Source organism: Lutra lutra, chromosome 7 (assembly GCF_902655055.1).
Source record: "Lutra lutra chromosome 7, mLutLut1.2, whole genome shotgun sequence".
Lineage (NCBI taxonomy): Eukaryota > Metazoa > Chordata > Mammalia > Carnivora > Mustelidae > Lutra > Lutra lutra.
Genome location: NC_062284.1, coordinates 3,372,905 through 3,399,274, shown reverse-complemented (window position 1 = coordinate 3,399,274; position 26,370 = coordinate 3,372,905). Strand labels below are relative to the sequence as shown.

Sequence of the window (26,370 nt, the reverse complement as noted above, 5' to 3'; positions counted from 1 at the left end):
CACAGAAATATAATAAGGAAATATTAAAAAAATTATATGCCAACACATTGGATAACCCTAGAAGAAATGGATAAATTCTTAGAAACACATAACTTCCCAAAATTGAACCAGGAAGAAATAAAAAATGTGAACAGACCAATTACTAGCAATAAAATTGAATCAGGAATCAAAAACTCCCAACACACAAAAGTCTAGGACCAGATAGCTTCACAGGTGAATTCTACCAAACATCTAAGGAAGGGTTAATAATTTTTCTTCTGAAACTATTTTAAAAAATATATGAGGAAGGAAAACTTCCAAAAATCATTCTATGAGGCATGCATTACATGATACTAAAACCAGATAAAGACCCTACAAAAAAAAAAAAAGAAAAGAAAAGAAAAGAAAAAGAATTACAGGCAAATATCTCTGATGAACATAGATACAAAAATCCTTAATATTAGCAAATCCAATCCAATAATACATTAAAAAAAATCATTCACCACGATCAAGTGAGATTTACTCCCAAGACACAAAGATAGTTCAGTATTCACAAATCAATGTGATAAATTGCATCCATAGAAGAAAGGATAAAAACCACATGATCATTTCAGTAGATGCAGAAAAAGCGTTTGACAAAGTATGACATCCATTCATGATAAAAACCCTCAATAAAGTAGGTTTAGAGGGAATATACCTCAACATAACAAAGTCCATATATGAAAAACTCACAGCTAACATCCTGCTCAATGGTGAGAAGCTGAGAACTTTCCTCCTAAGATCAAGAACAAGACAAAGATGTCCATTCTCACCACTGTTATTCAACAGAGTACTTGAAGTCCTAGCCATAGCAATAAGACAAGAAAAAGGAATAAAATGCATCCAAATTGATAAGGAAGAAGTAAAACTGTCACTATTTGCAGATGACATCATACTCTATATAGAAAACCATAAATATGCCACCAAAACACTACTAGCTACTAGAAATGATAAATGAATCCAGTGAGGTTGCAGGATATAAAACCAATGTACAGAAATCCATTGCATTTTTACTCACTAATAATGAGGCAACAGAAAAAGAAATTAAGAAAGTAATCCCATGTACAATGACACCAAAAATAATAAAATATCTAGGCATAAACTTAACCTAGGAGGTAAAAGACCTATACTATACTGATACTATACTGATGAAAGAAACAGAAGATGACATAAACAAATGGAAAGATACTCCATGCTCATGGATAGGAAGAACACATATTGTCAAAATGGCCATGCCATCCAAAGAACTCTACAGATTCCGTGAAATCTCTATCAAAATACCAATAATGTTCTATATTATAATATTCACAGAACTAAAACAAATAATCCTAAAATTTCTATGAAATCACAAAAGACTCCCAATAGCCAAAACAATCTTGAAAAACAAAGCTGGGGTTATCATAATACCAGATTCTGAAATATACTACAAAGCTGTAGTGATCAAAATATGCTATGATACTGGCACAAAAACAGATACATAGATCAATGATACAGGACAGAAAGCCCAGAAACAAACCCATGACTGTATGGTCAATCAATCTTTGGCAAAGCAGGAAAGAATATGCAATGGGCAAGACAGTCTCTTCAACAAATGGGTGTTGGGAAAATAGGACAGTTACATATAAAAGAACGAAACTAGACCACTTTGTTACACATAAACAAAAATAAGCTCAAAATGGATCAGAGACCTAAGTGTGAGACCTGAAACCATAAAAATCCTAGAAGAGAGCACAGGCAGTAATTTCTCTGACATTAGCCATGCAGCATTTTTCTAGATACGTCTTCTGAGGGAAGGGAAGCAAAAGCAAAAATAAACCACTGGGACTCCATCAAGAAAGCTTCTGTGCAGCAAAGGAAACCATCAACAAAACTAAAAGGCAACCTAGGGAACGGGAGAAGATATTTGCACACAACATATCCGATAAAGGGTTAGTGTCCAAAACATATAAAAAAACCAATACAACTCAACACCCAAAAATAATTCAATTAAAAAATGGGCAGAAGACACGAACAAAGATTTCTCCAAAGAAGACATCCAGATGGCCAACAGACACATGAAAAGATGTTCAGCCTCACTCATCTTCAGGGAAATGCAAATCAAACCTACAATGAGAGATCACCGCACACCTGTCAGAATGGCTAAAATCAAAAACACAAAAAAACAACAGGTGTGGGCGAGGATGTGGAGAATAAGGAACACTCATACATTGTTGGGAGGAATGTAAATTGGCGCAGCCATTGTGGAAAAGAGTATGGCAGTTCCTCTGAAGTTAAACACAGAACTACCCTATGATCCAATAATTTCAGTTCTGGGTGTTTACCCAAAGAATACAAAAACACTCATTCAAAGGGATACAGGTGCCCCTATGTTAACTGCAGCATTGTTTACAATAGCCAAGACATGGAAGCAGTCCAAGTGTCCACGGATAGATGAATGGATAAAGATGTGATACACACACACACACACACAAAAGAATATTATTCAGACATAAAAAGAATGAAATCTTCTCGTCTGCAACAGCATGGATGGGCGTAGAAGGTATTAGGCTAAGTGACATGAGTCAGAGAGAGACAAATAGCACATGATTTGACACCCGAAACTAATACAATGCTGTAAACTATGCTGGAATTAAAATAAAAAACTTATTTTTAAAAAATTTTTTAATGATTTTATTTATTTATTTGAGAGAGAGAGAGAGAGAGAGCGAGAGCATGAGAGGAGAGAGATCAGTGGGAGAAGCAGACTCCCTGCTAAGCAGGGAGTCTGATGTGGGACTCGATCCCAGGACTCCAGGATCATGACCTAGCCGAGGGCAGTCGCTTAACCAACTGAGCAACACAGGCGCCCCAAAAACTTAATAATTTTTTAAAAATATTTTATTTGTCAGAGAGAGAGAGAGAGCAGAAGCATAGAGAGCTGCAGGCAGAACAGGCAGAGCAGGCAGAGGGAGAAGCAGGCTCCCTGCTGAGCAAGGAGCCAGATGTGGGACTCGATCCCAGGACTCTGAGATCATGACCTGAGCCAAAGGCAGATGCTTAACCCACTGAGCCACTCAGGCATTCCAATAATTTTTTTTAAAGTAGAGGAAGCAGAAAGATGTCAAAAGCTACCCAAAATACCTCCAAAAGAGTGGACAAGCATTCCATGGACAGTTGTGCAGATTGTGGCCTGGACAAAGTGTCCGGCTACAGAAGCAGGCTTACACTCCACTCTCCAGGTTAGGTATCCATGGGAATGCACAGATGTTACTGGGGAGTGGGGCAACCCTGAGAGCAGAGGCTACTACATCATATGTGAACTACGTTAGATCATACTATTCTACATTTTGGGGAAATGTATCCTTAGGGAATTGACACTTTGGCTTTTAGGCTCATGAGGCTTCTCAGGGGCCCTCCAGCAGGTTGGGAACTAGATTGGGGGGGGTACCTGGTGCTTTCCTGCTAGACATTTGATCTGGCTCTTATGGAGGACAGAGAGGCAAGCTTTGGACCTCCAACCCTCAGGCTGTACAGACGAGGCCTGTTCAGAGAGCCAAAGAGGCTCTAGGTACTCCGAGAAACTCAGGTGTTTTGGTCTACTTAATTAAGTTATTTGCAAGAGTCCGAGCATCTAAGTTTTCAAAGGTACTTAAAATTAGGTCCCGTCTGTGTCTGGGAAATGAACAAAGGCAAGAACCCCCCCCCAAAAAAATAAAATAAATCAGAGGGTCAAGACTGTGGAAAAGGTGGCCTCACAGATCTCAGGGGAGCATCCTAGCGCTGTCCCAGAGGGGCACAAAAAGGCTCAAATTATTTCCCTGAAATTAAAGGCTTTGGAAGTGAGCGGGGTCCAGGTCTGGCACATCAGGCATGTGCTGTCTGTGGGGAGGGGCTGACCTCGGTGGAGGTGGCAGGGGGGTGGGGGGTAGTTACCTGCAGGAATGGGGAGGGGAGCCAGGTTCCTTGCCCTCACAGTCAGGGGGAAGGATGGAGGAACATGTGGCCTCCCAGGATCATATTCAGGAGGAGATGAGGGGTTGGAGGGAGCTCACACCAGATGCACTCAATTTTCTCTATAAAAATCAGGTGAGATCATCCAGCAAGTGTCAGGGGGGAAGGGCAAAGCAGAATGGAAAACAGAGAGAAGACAGGCCGTGTTTGAAGTTTTTAAGCCTTAAATGTGTTGCACAGCGGTGGCCAGGATTAGGTAATTGGTGATTTGTTTTGTTTTTCAGCAGAAGTGATGGATACGTGAAGGAGAGAATTCGGGGCGTTTGTTCGTTGTCACGCACTTAAGCATCACGATTTAATTCCTCTTCAGAACTGCAACGCGTGGTCGGGATCTTTTAAAGTTATGAACTTTATACATTTTTTTTTAATCTCTAGAAAGATCACATATTTATTTTTTAAAATAATTTTTAAAATTTTTTATAAATATATAATGTATTATTAGCCCCAGGGGTCCAGGTCTGTGAATTGCCAGGTTTACACACTTCACAGCACTCACCATAGCACATACCCTCCCCAATGTCCATAACCCCATCCCCCTCTCCCGACCCCCCTCCCCCCGGGCACCCTCAGTTTGTTTTGTGAGATTAAGAGTCTCTTATGGTTTGCCTCTCTCCCGATCCCATCTTGTTTCATTTATTCTTTTCCTACACCCCAAACCCTCCATGTTGCATCTCCACTTTTTCATATCAGGGAGATCATATGATAATTGTCTTTCTCCGACTGACCTATTTCGCTCAGCATAATACCCTCTAGTTCCATCTATGTCGTTGCAAATGGCAAGATTTCATTTCTTTTGATGGCTGCATAGTATTCCATTGTGTATATATACCACATCTTCTTTATCCATTCAAGAAAGTTCACATTTAAAGAATACAGCTTGGGGCGCCTGGGTGGCTCAGTGGGTTAAGCCACTGCCTTCGTTCGGCTCAGGTCATGATCCCAGGTCCTGGGTTCAAGCCCCACATCGGGCTTTCTGCTCAGCAGGGAGCCTGCTTCCTCCTCTCTCTCTGCCTGCCTCTCTGCCTACTTGTGATTTCTCTCTGTCAAATAAATAAAAAAATAAAATCTTAAAAAAAAAAAAAGAATACAGCTTAATGCTTTTTCACAAAATGAAGCTTCCTACGTGTCCCGCCCCAAGAACGAGAGAGAACGCAAGTGGTCCCCAGGAGATTCCTGGGTCTTTCGGGTCACGACGGGAAGCAGCACCTGATTTCTAATTGCATAGATCAGGTTTGCCTAAAACCACATGGACTTTCAAGTCAATGCCTTCCTGTTCTTCCAAACCATAGGTAAGATCTTAAGTCATTGACTTCTCAAATGTTGTGGGATGACAGGGTTTGTTGGGTTCTCTAGTCTTCAGTGAGAGAGAGAGAGAGAGAGAGAGAGTGTGTGTGTGTGTGTGTGTATTCGATTCTTCCAGAAGCTTGCTGCTGGTAAGCTCACAGTCCGTGAGGAGGATGGCTGATGCGTGACAAATGGGTACACACCTGACCCATCTCCATCACTTCGTCTGTGTGGGAGGGCAGAAGGTGCATGCAGGTAAAGGTCAGGAGTCAGGAAAAGTTGCAAGGATGGTTCTAGTCAATCCAACACATACTTACTAAGACGTTTTTTTTTTTTCCCCCCAGCTCAGACTCTTATGACGGAGAATAAAGCCATAACTCAATACAGTAAGTGTCACATTAGTGCACAGAGCAATCCAGTCTCTAAATACACAGCACAGAATACCAAGTGAATATTCCTGCATTACCGTGCTCAGGGGAAAGGTACCCTGAGGGGTCATTGGTAGGGACAGGTACCAGCCAGCTCACAAACTCTGGTTTTTCCTACGACCGTATCACTCTTCGTGAAACTTGCCCCTGTATTTCAAATATCAGCTCCCACAAGACAAACTCTGATTCCTCTCTGCTGGCCCAGCCCCCAGCATAAGGCCAAGTACACAGTAGGCGCTCAATAAATGTGTGTTACATGAACAAGACCCAGTGATCTTAGAGCAAGGGTGTTTAGATACACAGAAGTTCTCTCGAGGCTGATGGGTGGACTTCTGAGGCCAAAGCTTGAGAGGCGGGTCAGCTGCACCATTTGGGGGGTACCCTTCATCATCTCTGAGCTTGGTCTCCTCCTCCCTGACCTGGAGACCGTGCGTATCTCACAGGGTTGTGTGAGGGAGCATGGTGGGTCTGGCATGTCCCACCTGCACCTCTCTCCCTTTGCATGTTCAGGGGCCCCCTTGGGCCTATGCCACAGAAGGGAACCGTGGGCCACTGGTCCCAAGCTTTGGGGGTGGGGGCACGTTCTACTCTCAGGGTAGAATCTGGCAAAATCGGGCTCAGAATTCTACACCTAGCCGGGCCAAGGTGATGACAAATAATATTAGCTTCTGAAGTTTACCAACAGAGCCGCTGAGACACAAAAGAGAAAATCACACCCCCAAGGTCAAGAGAAACAACCGTCCGGAAACTCAGCTGTTTCCAATCCAGCCAGTTCATCAAACACAGGAGCTGTGGGCCGTGCATGTTCACGACTCATAGGACAAATGTGTGTGAGTAAAGCAGCATCCCGCCTCTCTACCAGACTGCCATTTACCGTCTTGCAACTCAAAGTGGGGTCCCTGGACCAGCAGCGTCGGCATCGCTGGGGAGCTGGACAGAAATGCAGAATCGCGGGCTTTGGGACCTGCTGCAGACCCAGCGAACCAGAGCCTGCATCCTAGACAGATTCCAGCAGATGCACACACATGGCAAATCCAGAAACTGCTTTAGAGAGCTATGGGATCCCATACAGGACCACAGTAGTAGCTTAAAGCTCTGCTGTTTCGCTGAGGTCCCTACTGCCCCCTATAGGCCATAATCACAACAGCAAAGGACTGACTTAAAATACAAATCAAGCCAGGGACGACGGATGCTGTAACGCCGTAGAAACTTTCCTCTTATGATCAGAGGTACATATAGGAGAAGTGGTAGATTCTCGAAATACCAGAGGCTAACGGAATGCTACATGTGTAACCACGGCAAAATCATACGGTTAAAGGGAAACGCAATTTCTTTCCTCAAGGGCAGTAAAAATAACAGGAAATCAATCTGGGGATCGACTTTCCCCCAGAAAAACGGAAGCTCGCTCATAGAAAAATAGCTCAACACGAGTACTCTTTGCTAGCCCAGAAAACATAATTTTCTTTTCCTTTTTTAGGGTTTCATTTAACTAATCTCCACACCCACCCTGGGGTTTGAACTCACCACCCCGAGACCAAGGGTCGCACACCCTTCTGGCTGAGCCAGCTGGGGCTGCAGAGCCCACAGACATTCTTTTCTTAAGACTGAATGTCTGTGTCTTCTGTATGGGTTCTCTTAGAATAACTCAGTGATCTACAATTCCATAACCATTGCTGAGTCCTGAGAATTGGTGTCTTTTATGTATTCATTCGGCACATTTAATAAAAGGAATTTGATTTTTTTCCCCAAGGAGGAATGGGGACAATGGGCAGTTACAGTGTTAGTCCCAGCTGGTGCCTGGAGTCGACCAGGAGGCGGAACACGTGTGAGCTTGGGCTGATGAGGTCTAAGGCCAGTGAGGGTCCACAGGCTTCTCTCCCACCCTGTGCAGTGCCCAGAAGAGGCATCACACCAAGTGCACTAACAATTCCGAGAAAAAGGTCTCACGTACTTACAAAGCTTCCTACAATACCTGTGAGGTCAGTGCTATCAACTTCAAGCCCCCCCCCCAAGAGCTAGTCAGGGACAAGGTTGCAACCAGACGGAATTCCCCGTCCAGCCCGCCCCTGGAAAAACCCTGCTTCCTGTGCTCCCCACGCTGCGGACCGTCCGGGCAGGATTCCAGCTCCGGCTGCAGAGCGAACTCACACCCGTCCCTGGAAGTCAGCGTCCGTGGGACCATTGCTCCTGTGACCTTGAATATGCAACACGAACATTGACACCTCACATTTCCTTGGCCCCTCGATGCCATCCACTTCCACTGCAACTCATCCCTGACCATCACTCCCACCTTCTTGCTAATCTACAGCCTCATTTTTGGTCATTTATTCATTCAATGAATATTTACATTTCTCGAGCAGCTCCGAGACCCTAGATGTGAAACCAGGAATCAAAGGGTCAATCAATGCAGTCATCATAGCTATTGGCTACTAAGCGTAGGTGCTACTTTTTACCCAGACCTTCCTCATTTGCTTTTCATTTGAGGCGTGTCTCCTCCCCCCACCCATCTCCTCCTTCGGCTGCCTCTAGAAGAAGCCCTTTCCTTGCTACAGGCTCCACGTCTCAGGGACTGTCTTTGCTGCACACTGAGCAGAAGAATGGATTTCGGTTTGGTCACCGGCGCTCTCCTGGTCCTGGGAACGGTGCACTAACAAGGTGGAATCATCTCTTGCCCTTCTTGAGCTCAGCTGTCCGACACAGTAGCCACAGGTGGCCATTTAAATTTTAATCAAAATGAAATAAAACGAAAGACTGGGAGCAGCGGCGGCCAACTTGTAAACGCCGGATAGCGACAGCTGGCTAGCACTGGACAGCACAGAGCATGTCCATTGTCACAGAAAGTTCTACTGCACAGCTCTGCCTTAGAGTTTTTATTCATTCTGGTGGCAGAGAGAGACGAGAAACAACATCTGAAACAGACATTATGAAGATATCAGGCAGAGTAAAGAGCGATGAAGGACCCCAGAAAAAAAAGGGAAAGATAGTGATGGAATTGCGATGCATGGGCTGGTATTGTGACCACTGGCTCTAAGGGCCATCTCCTCTTTCCTGACATTCCTCCTCAGGTACCGTGACCCGTGACCTATTCTCATACCTCTGGCTGAGCCCATGATGGAACAGCCCTTCCTGAGACTCATACAGAAAGAACCAGAAGAGGGTTCCTTATTCACTGAAGCCCCAGATGTGCCCCAGGATCTCAGGTATCTTAACCCCATCCAGATGAGCTCCTGTGACAAGGCTGGAGGTACAGGGTGCTTTTTAGGAGCTTTAACACATAAGGAAAAAGATGGGTCAGGAAGCACCGTCTAAAATGCTCACGGTTCCTGAGGATTGTCTCTGCCACTTCTCGAGAGCACCACGAGGTGGCAGCACTAGCTCACAAAAGCCGTGGCCGCCGCTCTCCTGTCTTCTCCCCAGCACAAAGCGAGCATCCCTTTATTACGAGGGAAACAGAAATCCTCTGGGGGTAAGTGTGAACATGAAAATGGCACCTATGTAATTTTAACAAAGGCTAATTAGAATAGCGGCATGACCCAGAATTCTAACCGCCTGTGCACAGAGTCCAGAATAACGGAGTAATGCAGATAATTCTGCTATGTGTTGAGTTGAGATGATCCCCCTCCCCTAAATTTTGTTTTTGCATCAACGAACACACAACAGTCCCCCCCCCCCGCCAACATTTCAAAGTGAGAAGACGTCTCTTGCCTTTTTTTGGAACTGACCAATTGGTTTTCCATTAGCTTCACGTAAAACAATTAAGTGAAGAAAATCTATACGTTTGTCCCCAGTTGCGATCTTGCAGTTCAAGGCAATCTGCCATGTTCAGCATCTGGGATACATCATGTCTGCTCTGTTACCTCATCAGTGGGCACATATCTTTCCCAGATGGACAAAAGAAAAGGCCTATGGAGTTACAAGGAATGCAAAAACAGGCTCCATGCTCTCAACTTCCTGCTGCAGCCAGGTACCTGGGGACGGTAAACGGAGGGGAAGCCCCCTCTAGGTATGGTTTGTCTGAATAGGTGGCCAAGTGGCCCAAAGCCACACCCATGCATGCATGAGCAATCCAGGATCCCTCTCCGGAAGGGCGTCTGGGTGAGAGCTTTCTTTACGAAAAAGAGAGAGAGAGACAATGCTGCAAATGGAGAGGTCACAGTTAATCTAACATTTTAGGGTTATTTAAGACACTGGGATTGGAACTCAGCTCTTTGAGATCTGCCTAGAACTGCAATCTGGAGCGTGTGTCAGGCCACAAGTTTAATGACATAAAATTCAAGGCAATTGGGTGATATAAATCCATGTTTCTTTTTTTTTTCTTTTTTTAAAGTTTTTTTTTCAGTTTTTTTTTAATTTTTATTTTTTTAAATCCATGTTTCTTTGTTCCCGTCCCCTCACTCACCCCTTTTTGTATAAGACTGTCCTCTAAGGACCACAGATCAGGAAGCAATATATATCAATTTGCAACTTAGAACAGTTCCAATCTTTCATGCACTAATTTTACTTCAGGGAATTCAGTCTAAGGAACTATTGCTAAATACAGAAAGAAATCCTAATATGGAAAAAGATGCTTTGTGCAGCATTATTTAAATCACGAACAATTTGGGGAAAAAAAAACTTTTAAATTGAGCAATAGAAAATAATCAAATTCAATGATCTGTCTACATAATGGGTTATTAAGTCATCATGGAAATGATGTGGGAAGACCAGACAAAATATAAAATGCTCCTGTAATGAAGAGAACAAGGAAAATAGTTTGTACGGTTGTGACAGTATGTTTAAATTTTGCATAGGAAACAGACTATAAAAGGAAAATATGCCCAAATATTAAGAGCGTTGTTTCGACGGTGATTGCTAAGGTACATTTTCCTCCTTTTTCCTTTCCAATGGTTTCCAAATTGCCTTTAAGTGTTATTCTATAATGGGAAATACATACTTACAAAAACATTTATTTTGAATTTGAAATAATTTCACTATTCTTTTATCTCACGTTTCAAACTGTCTTCTCCCCATCTTTGCCTCCCTGACTTAAAACCAACACCTTGCGGCTCAGTCTCACCCGGGTTGATATTCTGTTTCCCATGAAGGACAGTGGACTCTGGTCTCTGCTGGAAACTTCTCAGACTGCTGGGGCCAGAGCACGAGCTGGTCTAAGCCAAAGGAGGGACGAGGAAGACCTGGGCCGTGGGCCCCAGCCATGGCTCGTGCTAGTCAGGCTATGGCTTCCACAGAATGTTTAATTATTGACATTGACAGAGAACGTAAGGTCGTATATTTTACAGAACAGTGGTAACCACTGGTGGAGTAAAGATGAGAGAGGTGTATAATTTCCAAAAGAGTAAAGAAAATCTGAGTCAACAATTAGATTCTAGTGATAGAAGGAACTATTTGAAGGGAGAAAAAAACAACCACCAGATAACATGGCATAGCATGAAAACCCAAGACCAAATATATCCTTTTCCTAGTAAATGCGAATGCTTTAAATCTTTCTAACAAAAGGCAAAGACTTATTTTGGCCCCGAAACAAAGTTAAGCTTTATTGTTTATAAGAACACACGCCTGAGACACACTGAGAGGTCAAAAGGAAAGAATGCATACTTGGAAGTTGCCAAGAGAGTAAGTCTCGAATGTTCTCACCATTAAAAAAAAAAAAAGATAACTATAGGAGGTGATGGAAACACTAACCTCATCGTGGTGATCATTCCACAATTTTCATGTTATCAAATCATCACACTGCTCACCTCTACCTTATGCAATGTCATCTATCAATTATATCTCTATAAAGCTAGACAAAAGAGACCAAAAAAAAAAAAAAAAAGACCAGTTAAAATACACGAAACACAGAAGAACAAAAAGTAGGGATCAAAAATTGATATGTAACAAGTAAAATAGAAACAAAAAGCCATAAACAGGACAAAATAGGTTACCTTCTATGGCCAAAATTCCCACCCACAAGGAAGATACAATAGTTGTAAATATGGGAAGAATACTGTAACCCTGAAACACATCAACAGCTCAACTCCCAAATGTAAGCAAGACACTGTAGACTACGTTCTCAGTCTTCCATAAGGGAAGGAAAAAAAAAATAATCAGGATACAGAGCATTTGGAGGATATGTCCAGAAGATTTGATTTATGGGATACATAATGGGATATGTCATCCTGTTCTAGACATTAATCAGTATGCATCCCTCCCTCTTCACCCCTACCCAAGGCTCTCTGCTCCCACCCACACAGGGAGGTATGAGTCACTCACCGCAAGACAGACAAAAAGAGCGCAAATCCTAGCTGGCCTAAGCACAAGACAGAGAAATGTCAATGCACGCCAGCATAGCACTTGGCACCAGGGAAGGTCAAGGGGATGCGAGAGCCAAGGATGACAAGGAAAGGAACAGGAGAACGCCCCAACCTCTGCCAGAACGTAGGCCATCTATCCAGAGTGTAGACACAACCATGGCATCCTTCTTGTCACTGGCCCATGATAACCACCAAATGCCCAAAGATTCTGTAGTTTAGAGTAACACTTATTCGAGATTCAAGGCCCTCCTGCTGATTTCTTCTCATGTAGGTGACTGTCCAATAGCCCAAGATATTTGTATCCTCCTCCCCTGAAGAGACTGGAGAGCTGTGGGCCCTCGGGTCACTGGAGGGGCTACAGTGACATGAAGGGCAAGCCTTGAATGGGCTGCTGGGGCTCCAGCTAGCATGAGTCTGGAATCTCATTCAGAGCTCTGACCTTCTGGAATGTGCGCTCCCATTATGGATAAAGAGAAAAACTGGACCATAAAAACAGAACACACAGTATGTCAAAGCTCTGTGGTACATTTATAAAATGTAACATAACGGGCTATGAAAAAAACCTTTAGGTTTTTTTGTACCATAATACAAGTCTAGGATTTAACAGACAATAAATAAAAGCAATGCAACCACCTAGAAAAGATTAAAACAAAACAAAACAGTCCTGAACATTTGGATCAAAGAGGGCATTAAAACTTCAAACACAAGTTCATTTAGAAAACAATCAGAAGAACTATATCACATAATGAGAAAAAGGCGTGAAGCTGAGCCATACTCAGGAAGAAAATTCACAGCCTTCTGTGTGCTGATCATAAAACATGAAAGAATAAGAACATAGAACCCACACATTCGACTGAAGAGATGGAGGAGTCCCCAAACAAAGGTTAGTGGGCATTTGTGTTGCTGTTGTTGTTTTTTTTTTTAATTTTTTTGGCTGCCTAGGATCTGCAGCTGCTTCCTTTGTCGGGGGTGGGGGGGGGGTCCCTCGGGCTGTGGATTTTAGACATCGAGAGCCTGGGCACACCGTCTAGACTTAGCCAATCAGACGCTCCCGCCCTGAACTCTGCATCTCACCTGGGCGCCTGAAGGAAGCATGGAGCCGCTTAGCCTTCAGCCTGGAAGCCACGGCCAGCTTCAGCGGCCGAGCCGGCACATGCCACTGAGCTGCCCGTGGACATGCTGGCATCCGACCCCCGAGATTCCGCGTTCCTGCGCATGCCTCCAAGTGGTACCTTATGTGCCATCAATCTCTGGCCCCTCCAGTCCATTCTGCTCCAGCTCACACGGGCCAGGGCCAGTTTCTTCTGTTATAACTTCAGTCTCCTGAGCAGAACAGAAGGAAGCCATGTATGAGAAAGAAAGAAATCAATGGTAGGAAAAAAATCTATGGGATGATGAGTGAGCTCCAGAACCAGTCTGAAAGACCAGTGAAACTGGCAAACCTTCCTGTGAGTCTAATCGCTGGGAAGCGAAGGTCACAAATACTTTTACAAAGGAAGAAAGGTACAGATTCTGAAGTTTAAAAATAATGAGATATGATGTACAACTGTGTACCCAATTAAATTAAGAGATGAATTACCAACATTGACTGGGGGAAACTTGAATATACTATCAATCACGGAGGAAACGCCAAAAAGTTGTTTAAAAAAATCTTAAAACAAATAATCCTCAAATTTATATGGAACCAGAAAAGACCTCGAATAGCCAAAGGAATATTGAAAAAGAAAGCCAAAGTTGGTGGCATCACAATTCCGGACTTCAAGCTCTATTACAAAGCTGTCATCATCAAGACAGCATGGTACTGGCACAAAAACAGACACATAGATCAATGGAACAGAATAGAGAGCCCAGAAATGGACCCTCAACTCTATGGTCAACTCATCTTCGACAAAGCAGGAAAGAATGTCCAATGGAACAAAGACAGCCTCTTCAATAAATGGTGTTGGGAAAATTGGACAGCCACATGCAGAAAAATGAAATTGGATCATTTCCTTACACCACACACGAAAATAGACTCAAAATGGATGAAGGATCTCAATGTGAGAAAGGAATCCATCAAAATCCTTGAGGAGAACACAGGCAGCAACCTCTTCGACGTCAGCCGCAGCAACATCTTCCTAGGAACATCACCAAAGGCAAGGGAAGCAAGGGCAAAAATGAACTTTTGGGATTTTATCAAGATCAAAAGCTTTTGCACAGCAAAGGAAACAGTGAACAAAACCAAAAGACAACTGACAGAATGGGAGAAGATATTTGCAAATGACATATCAGATAAAGGGCTAGTGTCCAAAATCTATAAAGAACTTAGCAAACTCAACACCCAAAGAACAAATAATCCAATCAAGAAATGGGCAGAGGACATGAACAGACATTTCTGCAAAGAAGACATCCAGATGGCCACCAGACACATGAAAAAGTGCTCCATATCACTCGGCATCAGGGAAATACAAATCAAAACCACCATGAGATATCACCTCACACCAGTCAGAATGGCTAAAATTCACAAGTCAGGAAATGACAGATGCTGGCGAGGATGCGGAGAAAGGGGAACCCTCCTACACTGTTGGTGGGAATGCAAGCTGGTGCAACCACTCTGGAAAACAGCATGGAGGTTCCTCAAAATGTTGAAAATAGAACTACCCTATGACCCTGCAATTGCACTGCTGGGTATTTACCCTAAAGATACAAACATAGTGATCCGAAGGGGCACATGCACCCGAATGTTTATAGCAGCAATGTCTACAATAGCCAAACTATGGAAAGAACCTAAATGTCCATCAACAGACGAATGGATAAAGAAGATGTGGTATATTTACACAATGGAATACTATGCAGCCATCAAAAGAAATGAAATCTTGCCATTTGCGACGACGTGGATGGAACTAGAGGGTATCATGCTTAGCGAAATAAGTCAATCGGAGAAAGACAACTATCATATGATCTCCCTGATATGAGGGAGAGGAGATGCAACATGGGGGGTCGAGGGGGTAGGAGAAGAGTAAATGAAACAAGATGGGATTGGGAGGGAGACAAACCTTAAGTGACTCTTAATCTCACAAAACAAACTGAGGGTTGATGGGGGGAGGGGGTTAGGAGAGGGGGTGGGGTTATGGATATCGGGGAGGGTATGTGCTATGGTGAGTGTTGTGAAGTGTGTAAACCTGGCGATTCGCAGACCTGTACCCCTGGGGATAAAAATATTTGTTTATAAAGCTGTAAAAAAAAAAAAAAAAAAAGAAAGAAAGGATGAATCCCCAAGTTTTGTAGCAACATGGACGGGACTGGAAGAGATTATGCTGAGTGAAATAAGTCAAGCAGAGAGAGTCAATTATCATATGGTTTCACTTATTTGTGGAGCATAACAAATAGCATGGAGGACAAGGGGAGATGTTGAGGAGAAGGGAGTTGAGGGAAATTGGAAGGGGAGGTGAACCATGAGAGACTATGGACTCTGAAAAACGATCTGAGAATTTTGAAGGGGTGGGGGGTGGGAGGTTGGGGGCACCAGGTGGTGGGCATTGTAGAGGGCATGGATTGCATGGAGCACTGGGTGTGGTGCAAAAATAATGAATACTGTTATGCTGAAAAAAAAATTAAAAAATTATAAAAAATTAAAAAAAATAAAAAAAAATCTTAAAACAACAACAAAACACCAAAAAACCTCCTTCCCAAAGGGCACAGAGCTGGACTGCTTTAGGGCAAGTTCCTTCAGACCTGTGTTATTCAAGCCATCCTGGGCCATGGAGAAAGGAGGCAGAGGAGCATGGATTGGACTAGCGCAGACAAAGGGGCCCCAACTCTAGTCCCTGCACCCAGCAGACCTCAGTGCCGGGTTCCCCTGGGGTGGAACGAGCGGTTGACTGTTCTGTGGACGGGCCACCTTGCCATGCTATCCTGATCCAGCCATCTCCATCCTCACACCACCCCGATACTTATGTATGGCTGGTGTCAGCCACCTGTAGGCCAGTCCAGCCCATACGGATTCATCCTTGGGAGGCCGTCTCTATCCCCCTCCCCTCAGTCCACCTGCTCCCCTACCAGAAAATGAATGCTCTGCTCACTCCTGTCCACACCCTCTAAGGGGTACAGGCAGGTGCAGTTACCCACGAATCCTCAATGAGATGAAGTCAGGAACAAGGGAGTCCTGAGCTAATGGCAAAGGATTTTTCCTTGGAGAAACGCACGACGCCAAGAAACAGCAGGAGTAAAACGGAAGCGCCCTGGGCAAACCATGGCTCTTGGTCATCCCAGATGGGACCTGTTGAGGGCTCAGAAAAGAGAAGCTTCTCTCTTTTAGGGGGAGCCTGGAGGACGAAGAGGTTTGTTTCTTTCAGTGTTAAGCGTGGCTAAGAGTGGGTTGGGTGTCTCCAGAGCCCTGGGACCTTTGGAGGCAGGGTTCTGCGCAGATGCTGACCTGGTGGGGGCAGCTCTGGCACAAGGAGGCATGGGACGCTCCAGGCCCGGGGCTGGGCCTCAGCTGTGCAAAATGACTCTGGAGAACCTACGCAGGTGGTAGGAATTACCGAGGGGGCGGAATCCCGCCCGTGGTGCGTGCCGTACCCCCCCCCCCCCCCGCGCCACCCGCCCCCAAGGAGCGCGCACTTCACAACTCTTTGGAGCCCCTTCCTCTTCATGCACGTGACAGTGGGCTTCGCGAACACCGTATTTATCAGCAAATTACCCAGTAACTGCTGGGCCCTCTGGAAGGCCACAGTCCTGTGGGCGGACTGCACCCAGGGCACCGCGCGGGGGCAAGCAGCAGCAGCAGCCTCGCTGCCCTCCTACCGCAGGTCCCCCCTCCGGGCGCATTTCGGTCCCCTTCGGCGGGCTTGGGAGCGTCCCGGCCTGAAAACGGACACCTACCCAAACTGCGCCCGAGGGAGACGGTGTGGCCACCGAGCAAAAGCCAGTTTCGCACCAAGTCCCAGAAGCACGCAATGTGCGCCCTCCCTCCGCAGCCGCGGCCACGCCACAGCCCCCGGCCCGCAGGAAGCCCTGCGTGGGCCTGCCCTCCCCGCACCCGGGAGCTCCCCACGCCCAGGCCCCGCTTCCCCGCCGCGGGGCCGGCGGGTCTCCACGCAACAATGAGGCGTGGGCGGCCCCGGCGGCCTCATTTGCATACCGCCGCGGCTCGGCCAATGGGCTGCGCAGGGGCTTTGGAGCGCCGTGTTGCCATCTGCGTGCGCGCGTGTGTGCGAGTGTGACAGCCGCGGTGGCCGTGGCCCTGGCCGTGGGAGGCGGGCCCGGCGGAGCCCAGCCGCGCGGGGACCGGCCCCAGCGCCCGCTCCCCCAGCGCGTCGCGGCCGCGCGGCCCGTTGGAGTCCGGAGACCAACCCCCAGACCCGGCCGGGCGCAGTCGCGATGTCGGTGGCGGGGCTGAAGAAGCAGTTCCACAAAGCCAGCCAGGTAGGGAGGCGCGGGGAGGGCGGGACGTGGGGGCGGAGGGGCCAGGGGGCCGCGCTCCCCCGCGGCTTTAGGCCTCTGGCGCCCCGAGGGGCCTCTTGGGGTGCGGAGGTGTAGCGAGGGCCGCCCGCTCCCTCCGCCGCCGGCCCCCGCCGCCCCGGGCCCGCGCTCTGCCCCGAGCTCTGTCACTCGGAGGGCTTCCGTGGGCCAGGAGCAGAGGTGGCGGGCCGCGGGGGCTCGCGCGCGGGAGAGGGGCGCGCGGAGGCCTGCGCGCTGCGCTCGGCGCCGCCCCCCTACCCGCGCTGGGCGGGGGACCCCGGGGCCGCCGGGCGCCTACCTGGAGGTTGGGAGCCCTCGCGGGCGCGTCTTGCAGCCTCGCGGTGGGTCGGGGGATGCTGGGTCCGGCGGGCGCCTGGGGGTGGACCCCGCCTGAGCGCGCCGCGATCCCGGGCCGGGGCTCCCCATGGCGGTGCCTCGCCTGCGCGCCGTCCTGGCGGCGCCGGCCCGGCTCCTGCTCCTGGAGAGCGGCGGTCTGGCGCGGAGACGTCGGCAGACGCGTAAACAAACTGTTAGACGCACCTCCACGCGCAGAGCGCGGCAGACAGCACGGTGGGGGCGTCTGGGAAAGCTTCCCGGAGGAGGAGACGCGTCTTTGGGGAATTAAGTAGGAGCAGGAATTGTGGGTGGGGGTGTGTTTGTGTGTGTGTGGAAGGGAAGGGCGTTCTGAGCGAGGAAACGGGAAAACAGGCAGGGAGGCATGAAATTGCTGTGTGTGCGTGAGTGTGTGTGTTGACGACCAGCAAATTTGTATTCCCAGATTGCGGTCTCTTCCGGCCATGGCAGAGCTCACACTGTCGAGCCTATCCCACACCTGCAACCCTCGTTTTGCTGCTCTGCCTCTCCCTCCTCCTCTCTAGCCCCCCCACCCCCCAATTTGGCTAGCACCAAGGAGGACCGATTTCATTCAGAATCCACATTTATGAGATCTTAAGCCACGAATTGGAAAGCAGCCGCGATTAGAGGATTCTCTTTTTGTAGCCCCAGTCTCAAGCTGAGGACACTGCCGTTCCCTCGCTCATACCCCTTCTGTGAAGAAACTGGGTTATGCCCAGATTCTGGCTGGGGACCCTGGTTGGACAGTGGTGCTCTGTGCAGGGTGATAAGGAGTCCTGAAGGAGGGGCCTGCTGGGTGTACCCATCGCTGGCCCTGGGCTCTTTAAAGGGTCTGGGGCCATTCAGATCTCAGTGGCCTCGGGGCAGGTGCCTGCCTTGATCTGGAGACTAAGGGGTGAGGCCAAGACTGGAACTGTAGACTTTTGGGCATTTAAGCCCTAAATGGACATTAAAAAATGTAAGTGCAGGAAAGTCAGAAAATGTACGTTGAGCTAAATATAGGCTCTGGGGAGCAGCCACATTTGGGAATGTTTAGCCCAGAACTTGATCAGGAGTAGCCACTCAATAAATATTTATTGAGTAAAGGAAGCTTTTGGGGTAGAAGAGCACAGGAAGGAAGGAGCTGGTAGAATGTCGGAGAGAGAAGAGTGTCGTGGAAGCAGGGTGGGGGGCCTTTAAAGGCAGGAGCAGTGGGCAAGTGCTGCTGTGAGCTCAGAACTAGAGCTTGGCTGGGCACTGGGGGACTAGTAGTTTCTGGCTGTGCTTGTTACACTGGCTTCCTTAGCTCCGGCCAGGAACTGACCATTTTTGAAGATTTTCATTTGTTTGGTATGAACTTCAGAGGAGCACATCTCAGAGATGACAGACTCAAGGGTGATCCAGGTCGGTTTCTGTCCCCCAGCCAGCGTGAATGTTGAGGTCTTAGAAAGTTATTGGCATTGGAGAAGTGTCATTCTGGTGATGAGGTCATTGAGTTTAACCACCCGTCATCAGCCCCTTAAAAACAAAATAAGAGTGGATCTCATTTCGACCTTTTTGCATGAGCTGAGATCTTTTGTGCATTTATTGGGAAAGAAAGGAATCACGCGTTCTCTCTGTGATTTACAAACCACATTTTGTGGTCAAAGTGTCCAGTAGATAAGTTTTTATCTGTTCTAGAAGTCTTTCTAAGAAGTCTTGCAAGGGGACAGATTTGGTGGAGAAATTAGACCGGGTTTAATAGAAGAGGGAGCATGAGAGTAGAAAATGCCAGATGTTCTTTGCAGACATTTTAACAGCGGGTTTTAATTCACAAGAACCTTTCCAGGGCAGGGGAAAGGGAGTCCCGGATGATGTCAGTGGCTTGATCATTCCCAGGGATCCAGCCCTGGCTGTGCCACTGACCAGCCCTGTGACTTTGGGAACGTGACTTAACCCACCTAAACCATAGTTCTGTCTGTACCTTGGATTAGAGGATTTGGAAGCTGTGTCTCTGTTCTAACATTGATTGTAGTGATGCACAACTCTGTGACTATTGCGAAAACCATGGAATCCGCCTTTGTGGGTGAATTGTAGAGTCTGTGGGTTATATCTCACTATATACCTCCCAGTTCTGAAATCTTAATTCACTTAAAGTAGTTCAGAAAAAGATGATAAAGTAGATCTTTCACAAATAAAGGAACTAGGACCATGGTGACTGACGATGATTTTTCTCAACAACAGACAAGGTAATAACTTACAACCTCCTAATAACTGGCTCTTCTTTCTTGGTATCTCACTTTTCCCTCACATCTCTGAAGGGGGGAAAAAAATCCCCTTATGTTACTGAGAATGAAACTGTTCACTGCAGGGATTATGCCTCATTTTGGCAGCAGGTGGAGACCGAAAAGGAAAGAGGGAGAAAATAAAGGAAAAAGAGCACAGGTGGCGTTGATCACAAAATCTAGTTGATTCTCTTCCTCAGCGTTTTGACTTAGAACCCAAGTGTCCCTCGTTCGTAATTCCTCTTTTTGCTCTCGAAAGGATTTTTCAATGTACCCTCCCAACTGGTAGGGATATAGCATGAATTCTTAGAGATAAATAACAGCGAGCTTAAAGATGGCCTTGTGGTTTCTTATCAAACATGGTGCCCCATGAGTGAAAATGCAATTCAGAGTAATTACATCAGGGTTACCACTCACTGATTTGTATTAATTATGCTTAATAAGGCATAATTTGTGGTGGTTTTCTTGACATGGTGGTTCCTGTTGGAGCAGGGACGGGACACTCAGGCCACCCCTGTATTCCCTCTGAGCTGAACTCTGTGCGAATAGCCATATTCTTTCTCTCTGGACTTCCAGAAGGCGTGTTCCCCATCCCAGGGAAGTCTAGGGAGCAGTTTAGCTTTCTTCTTTTTCTTCTTCTTTCTCCAGATTAACCATATAGCGATGATCCTGGATGGTGGTGACACTTGTAGACTTCATGTTCAAACAGTTTTTTTTTTGAAGGGGGGGGGTTAACTCCCCTCTGTTTCTCTTTTAATGCATTAACCAGAAAAAAATCATGAGCGGTCGTAAGGGGCCTAGAGATTTTTTGTGTGACAACCAGCTGCCCATACTGGCCATTTATGGGTAAACACTTCAGAGAAGGCCAGTCTTTGTAAATAATGAGACTCTCTTGGGAGGCAATGAACGCATCTTGTTTCACTGTCTGTTGGAGAGAAAGATGAAAATGCACTTTACAAAATCCATAGTGATTTTTTTTTTCCCTCTGAGATGCATCAGAAAGTGTATGATGCTAAAACATTGCCCCTTTCTACATAGATGGCTTGATAAATTCATCTGTAAATCTTTGTGTTTTTTAAAAATTTTAAGTCCAGGAGCTAGAATAGATGTCCAAGCCAAATTGATTTTGATTTTTTTACACAATATAATCCAAACATTTCTTAGCCCTGGTGCCTTTTTTTTTCCCTCTAAGGTAAATGTAAATTAGGGTATCATTTGCTTGGAATTTGATTTTAAAAAAGGCATTTAAAAGCAGGGATTTGGGGGGGGCTATTTTTTTCAGGTTAATTTTTCAGCTTGATTAACAAATCGAGTGTGAATTGTATTACCTAAAGTTAAGCATGTGGGGGATCATGTGTATATGGGGGAGCTGATATTTCTGGGTCATGCTGTACCCAGAAAACAAAACTACAGGTAAACAGAACTGATACACTACTGTATTTGGCTAAGTAGTAGGAGAACAAACTTTGAAAGTTCTACACCATCAAAATGCGGATGACTGGATTTTGCATTTCAATAGAAACCTGGGAAAGTGTTGAGTTGGGGGAAAGGGTCTGGGGGAAGGACCAAGCCCGGGATGGGGAGGTACTGTGGCATTGTGACTGCTGTTGGATTTCTGTGAAATGCCTTCCCAGGGAGCTCTTGCTTGCAATTCCCAGGGTCTTGTCCATATGTTGTGAAAAGAGACGGGAAAAAGCCCTCGCTCAGTCTGAGATCCTGCTTCTCCCCATCCCATTTTCTCTCTCCCCTTCCCAGCAAAATGTATGGAGAACATGGTTGCCCCATCTCTACTTTCTGATCCCCTGTTCTTAGCCGGTTCCTGCCGGCTGTCTTCTCTGGTGCTCTGAGGCCTAGGTCTCCCACGAACCACCCCCCCGCCCCATCTTGGGATCACTTCCCCACCTGACTCTCAGCAGCCTGTGACCCCAAGGGATTGTACTCCTCTCACAGTCCTACACTGGCTAGGTTTTCCTCTTCCTGATCTCCTTTATTGCTCCTTCGCCCCCCCCCCCCCCCCCACCATTCCCCCAGACGTCCTGGAGTGCCCCGGGGCTCTGGCTTGGACCCCTCCCCTTTGTCTCAGCCTACACCCTGCCAACATATTTTCTCCAGCCTCACGACGTATAGACAGACGATCCATACATTTGTTCTCTGGGGATGGTATTTCTGGTCCAGACGCTCCTTCTGCATACAGACTCCTGACAGACTCCTAGGGGTCCCCTTTCCCCCTGGATATTTAAAAAAGCTCTCAAACTTGAGCCATCCAGACTTGAACTCTGGATTTTCTCCACCCAGGCTTGTTCTGCTGGCGGTAAACCACACCGTAAACCACACCGCCGTGCCCTCAGCTGCTTGAGTAAAACACGCATGAAAACCATCCTTCATCTTTTGATTTTTTTTCTTTCCCTCATTGGACAGGAAGTTCACCAGAAAGCCCTTCCTCTTGGTTCTATTTACAAAATAAACTGCTAATGCGTTCATCTTTCTCTTATCTCTGCTGTCACTCTGCTCCGCCCTTAGGGCTGCGGGAGCCTCCCTCCCTGTTCGCAGACCTTTATTCCTACCCGCTGCAATCTGTTTACTCACAGTGGTCACGATGCTGTTTTTAAAATATGTCTCAGACCGAATCATTCTTTGCTCCCATTAATTCTTCCGTGGCTTCCAGCGGCGTTTAGAACTAAACCCAGACTTCCTCCTCCTTTGGCCTGTGAAACCGCACATCCCTCGGCCCCCTCCCACCTCCTGCTGGCAATCAGACACAAGGACCTCTCAGTTCCCCTGAAGTGCTAAGGTCTCCTTATCTCAGGGCTTTTGTAGTAGCTGTTCCCTCAACCTACCCCGCCTGGCCTCCTGATCTATGCGAGGTGTGTCCTTCTTGTCATTTAGATCACAGAGCAGATTCCAGGGTGGCTGGTCCGCAAGGTCTTCCCTCCCCACCACCCAATTCAAATAGAGCTGTGCCCTTGCTATCGCGTTACCCAGGTGTTTTTGAAAACCACACCACAAATATGTTAATATTTTGACAAGTGTATTCAGTGTCATTAGTTTCCTTTGTAACCCAGTGTATTTTTCAATTAAACTTTGTTTTGAGATAGTTACAGATCACAGGCAATTGGGAGAAGTAGTACAGATTCCAGTACCTTTCCATGGTTCGTTTCTGGTGGTAACATTTTGCAAAAACTATAGTTCATGATCACAAGCTACCTAAACTGACACAATTAGGATACAGAACAGATCTGTCACCACAGAGATGATGGCCACACGCACTTCCCTCCTGCCCCCACTCTTTAACCCCTGACAACCATTAATTTGTGCTTCTCTCTAATTTGTCATTTTAAAGGTGTTAAATAAGTGGAACCATGCAGTCTGCAACCTTTTGGGATTGGGATTTTATCCCTACATAATACGCAGTAGAGATTCATCTAGGTTGTGGTGGGGATGGACGTCCCACAGTTTAACCACTTACCTGTTGAAGAACATGGGGTTGTTTCTAGGTTGGGGCTCTTATGAATATAGTTATTGTATGTATTTATGTACAGGTTTTCCTGTGAAAGTAAGTTTGCATTTTTCTGGGATAAATGCCCAGGAGTGCAATTATTGCATCTTATGTTAGTTAACGTGTTTACTATTTTAAGAAACATAGTTTTCCCAAGTGGCTGTACCATAGTACATTCCTACTAATAATCTGTGAAGGTTCCATTCTTTCCACATCATCCTCAGCATTTACTGTTAGTATTTTATTTTATTTTTTAAATTTCATTTTGGCTTTTATTTGTATCTCTCTAATCACTAACAACTTGTCCTGTGCTTAGCTTACTGACTTTCTGTATCTCCTTTTAGGTGAACTGTCTTCATATCTTTAGCCCATTTTTAATAGGATTTTAAAAATTGTTGTGAGTTCTTTATATATTCTGGATGCTAGTCCTTTGTTGGATGTGTGGTTTGCAAGTGTTTTCTTCAAGTCTGTAGTTTCTTTTTATCCTCTTAACCTGGTCTTTCACAGAGCAAAAGTTTTTAATTTCGATGAAGTCCTGTTTGAGAATTTCTTCCTTTATGGGTCATGTTTTTTGGTATCTAAGAACTCTGCCTAGCCCTGGATCCTAAGGATTTTTTTCTTCTGCTTTTTTCTAAAAAGTTTTATATTTTACATTTAAGTCTGTAACCCATTTTTAATTAATTTTTTTAAAAGTAAGTCAGGAGACTGGGGCCAGAGATCATTTTTTTGCCCACAGATATTCCCTTAACGCTTGTTGAAAATCCACTGAATTACTTTTGTACCTTTGTCCGAATCAGTTGGGCATCTTCATGTGGACATAGTCATGTCTTCTCTGTTTTCTTCCGTTCACCTGTGTGTAGTTGTCCATTTCTTTGTCAGCACAATCCAGTCTTGATCACTGTAGCTACATGGTAAGGCTTGAAATCGGATTGATTCTTTCCAAGCTAGTCTTCTTTTTCAAGATTGTTTAAGTTATTCTAGAGTCTTTGTCTCAACTTTAGAATCATCTTTCCTGTATGTACCAAAAAACCCTTATGAAATTTTGATAGCGATTGCATTATACCTTTTGGGGTATATTATATTTGGGGTATATTATATACATTATACTATTTGGGGAGCACTGATTTTTTTCCTATGCACAGTCTTCTAGTCCGTGGACACAGCATGTCCCTCTATGTAATTTGCCCTCGGATTTCTTTCATTGGCATTTTGTAGTTTTCAGAGCACAAGTCCTGTACATGTTTTGCTAAAATTGCACCTAAGTATTTCATGCTCTTTAAAGCAATTGTAAAAAGGTATTATGTTTTTAATATCCATATCTTCACTGTTAGCATTTCAAAATATTATTGATTTTTGTACGTTCAATTGTTCTAGGAGGGTTTTTTTTTCTTTAATTAAAATTCCCTGGGATTTTCTATGCAAATGTCATCTAAAAATAGGACAGTGGTATTTCTTCCTTTCTTATCTGTATACTTTTTATTTCTTTTTCTTGCTTTATTACACTGGCTGGAACCTTCAGCATGATTTGATAAACGTGGTGAAAAAGGAATCCTTGCCTTTTTCCCCATTCTGGGGAAAACCTTTCAGTCTTTCACTATTAAGTACAATGTTAGTTTGTACGGTTTTTGCAGATTTTCTTTATAACGTTAGGGAGTTCCCTTCTGTTTCTACTTTTCTGAGGATTTTTTTTTTTAAATAATGAATGGGTGTTGAATTTTGTCAAATGCTTTTTCTACATCAGTTAATATGATCCTGTGGTTTTTCTTTAGTGTGTTACCGTGATGGACTACATCAATTGATTTTTGAGAATTGAACCAACTCTGCATCCTTGGAATAAAATGCACCTGGTCATTGTGTATATTTCTTTTAAAAAATATAGAATAAATTTATAGGAATAGAAGAATTTATTTGCTGATATTTCGTTACGATTTTTTTTTTGTATGCATCTGTATTCGTTTTGTGTGTGTGTGTGTGTGTGTGTCTGAATTCATGAGGGATATTAGTATTTTTTGGTACTGTCTGTAGTGTTTTTGTTGTTGTTTTGTTTTTTTACTAAGTAGGCTCTACGCCCAACATTGGGCTTGAACTGACAGCCCTGAGATCAAGAGTTGCATACCATATGGACTAAGCCAGTCAAGCAACCCTGTCTGTGTAGCTTTGGTGTCAGGTAATACTGCCTTAATAACATAATTGGGAAGTGTTTTCTCTTATTCTGTTTTCTGAAGGAAATTGTGTAGAATTGGCGTTAATTGTTTTTTAGACATTGAACAGATTATTTAATGAAACTGTCTGAGATTAGAAGTTTCTCATTTGGGGGGAGCCTGGCTGACTGAGGTGTTAGAGCGTGTAAGTCTTGATCTTGGGGATGTGAGTTTGAGTCCCATGTTGGGTGTAGCAATTACTTACAAATAAAATCATTTTAAAAAGTTTCTAATTTGTGGGGCGCCTGGGTGGCTCACTGGGTTAAGCATCTGCCTTTGGCTCAGGTCATGAACCCAGGGTCCTGGGATCGAGCCCCATATCAGGCTCTCTGCTCAGTGGGAGGCCTGCTTCTCCCACTCCCCCTGCTTGTGTTCCCTCTCTCGGTGTGCCTCTCTCTGTCAATATAAACAAAATCTTTTTTTTTTTTTTTTTTTAAGATTTATTTATTTATTTATTTGACAGACCAAGATCACAAGTAGGTAGAGAGGCAGGCAGAGAGAGAAGGAGGGGAAGCAGGCTTGCTGCTGAGCAGAGAGCCCGATGTGGGGCTCAATCCCAGGACCTTGGTATCAGGACCTGAGCCAAAGGCAGAGGCTTTAACCCACTGAGTCGCCCAGGTG

At 45.4% G+C, this 26,370-nt stretch overlaps 1 protein-coding gene across 2 annotated transcripts in view; it reads left to right on the top strand.

The window, feature by feature from the left end:
* The first annotated feature begins 17,266 nt into the window (after positions 1 to 17,266).
* Positions 17,267 to 26,370, top strand: part of SH3GL3 (SH3 domain containing GRB2 like 3, endophilin A3) — a 137,810-nt gene continuing 128,706 nt past the window's right edge. For both annotated transcript variants that reach the window (XM_047738645.1, XM_047738643.1), the window contains exon 1: positions 17,267 to 17,419. In XM_047738645.1, coding sequence (XP_047594601.1) covers positions 17,375 to 17,419 — 45 coding nt within the window. In that variant the 5' untranslated portion in view covers positions 17,267 to 17,374. The remainder of the gene's footprint in view (positions 17,420 to 26,370) is intronic.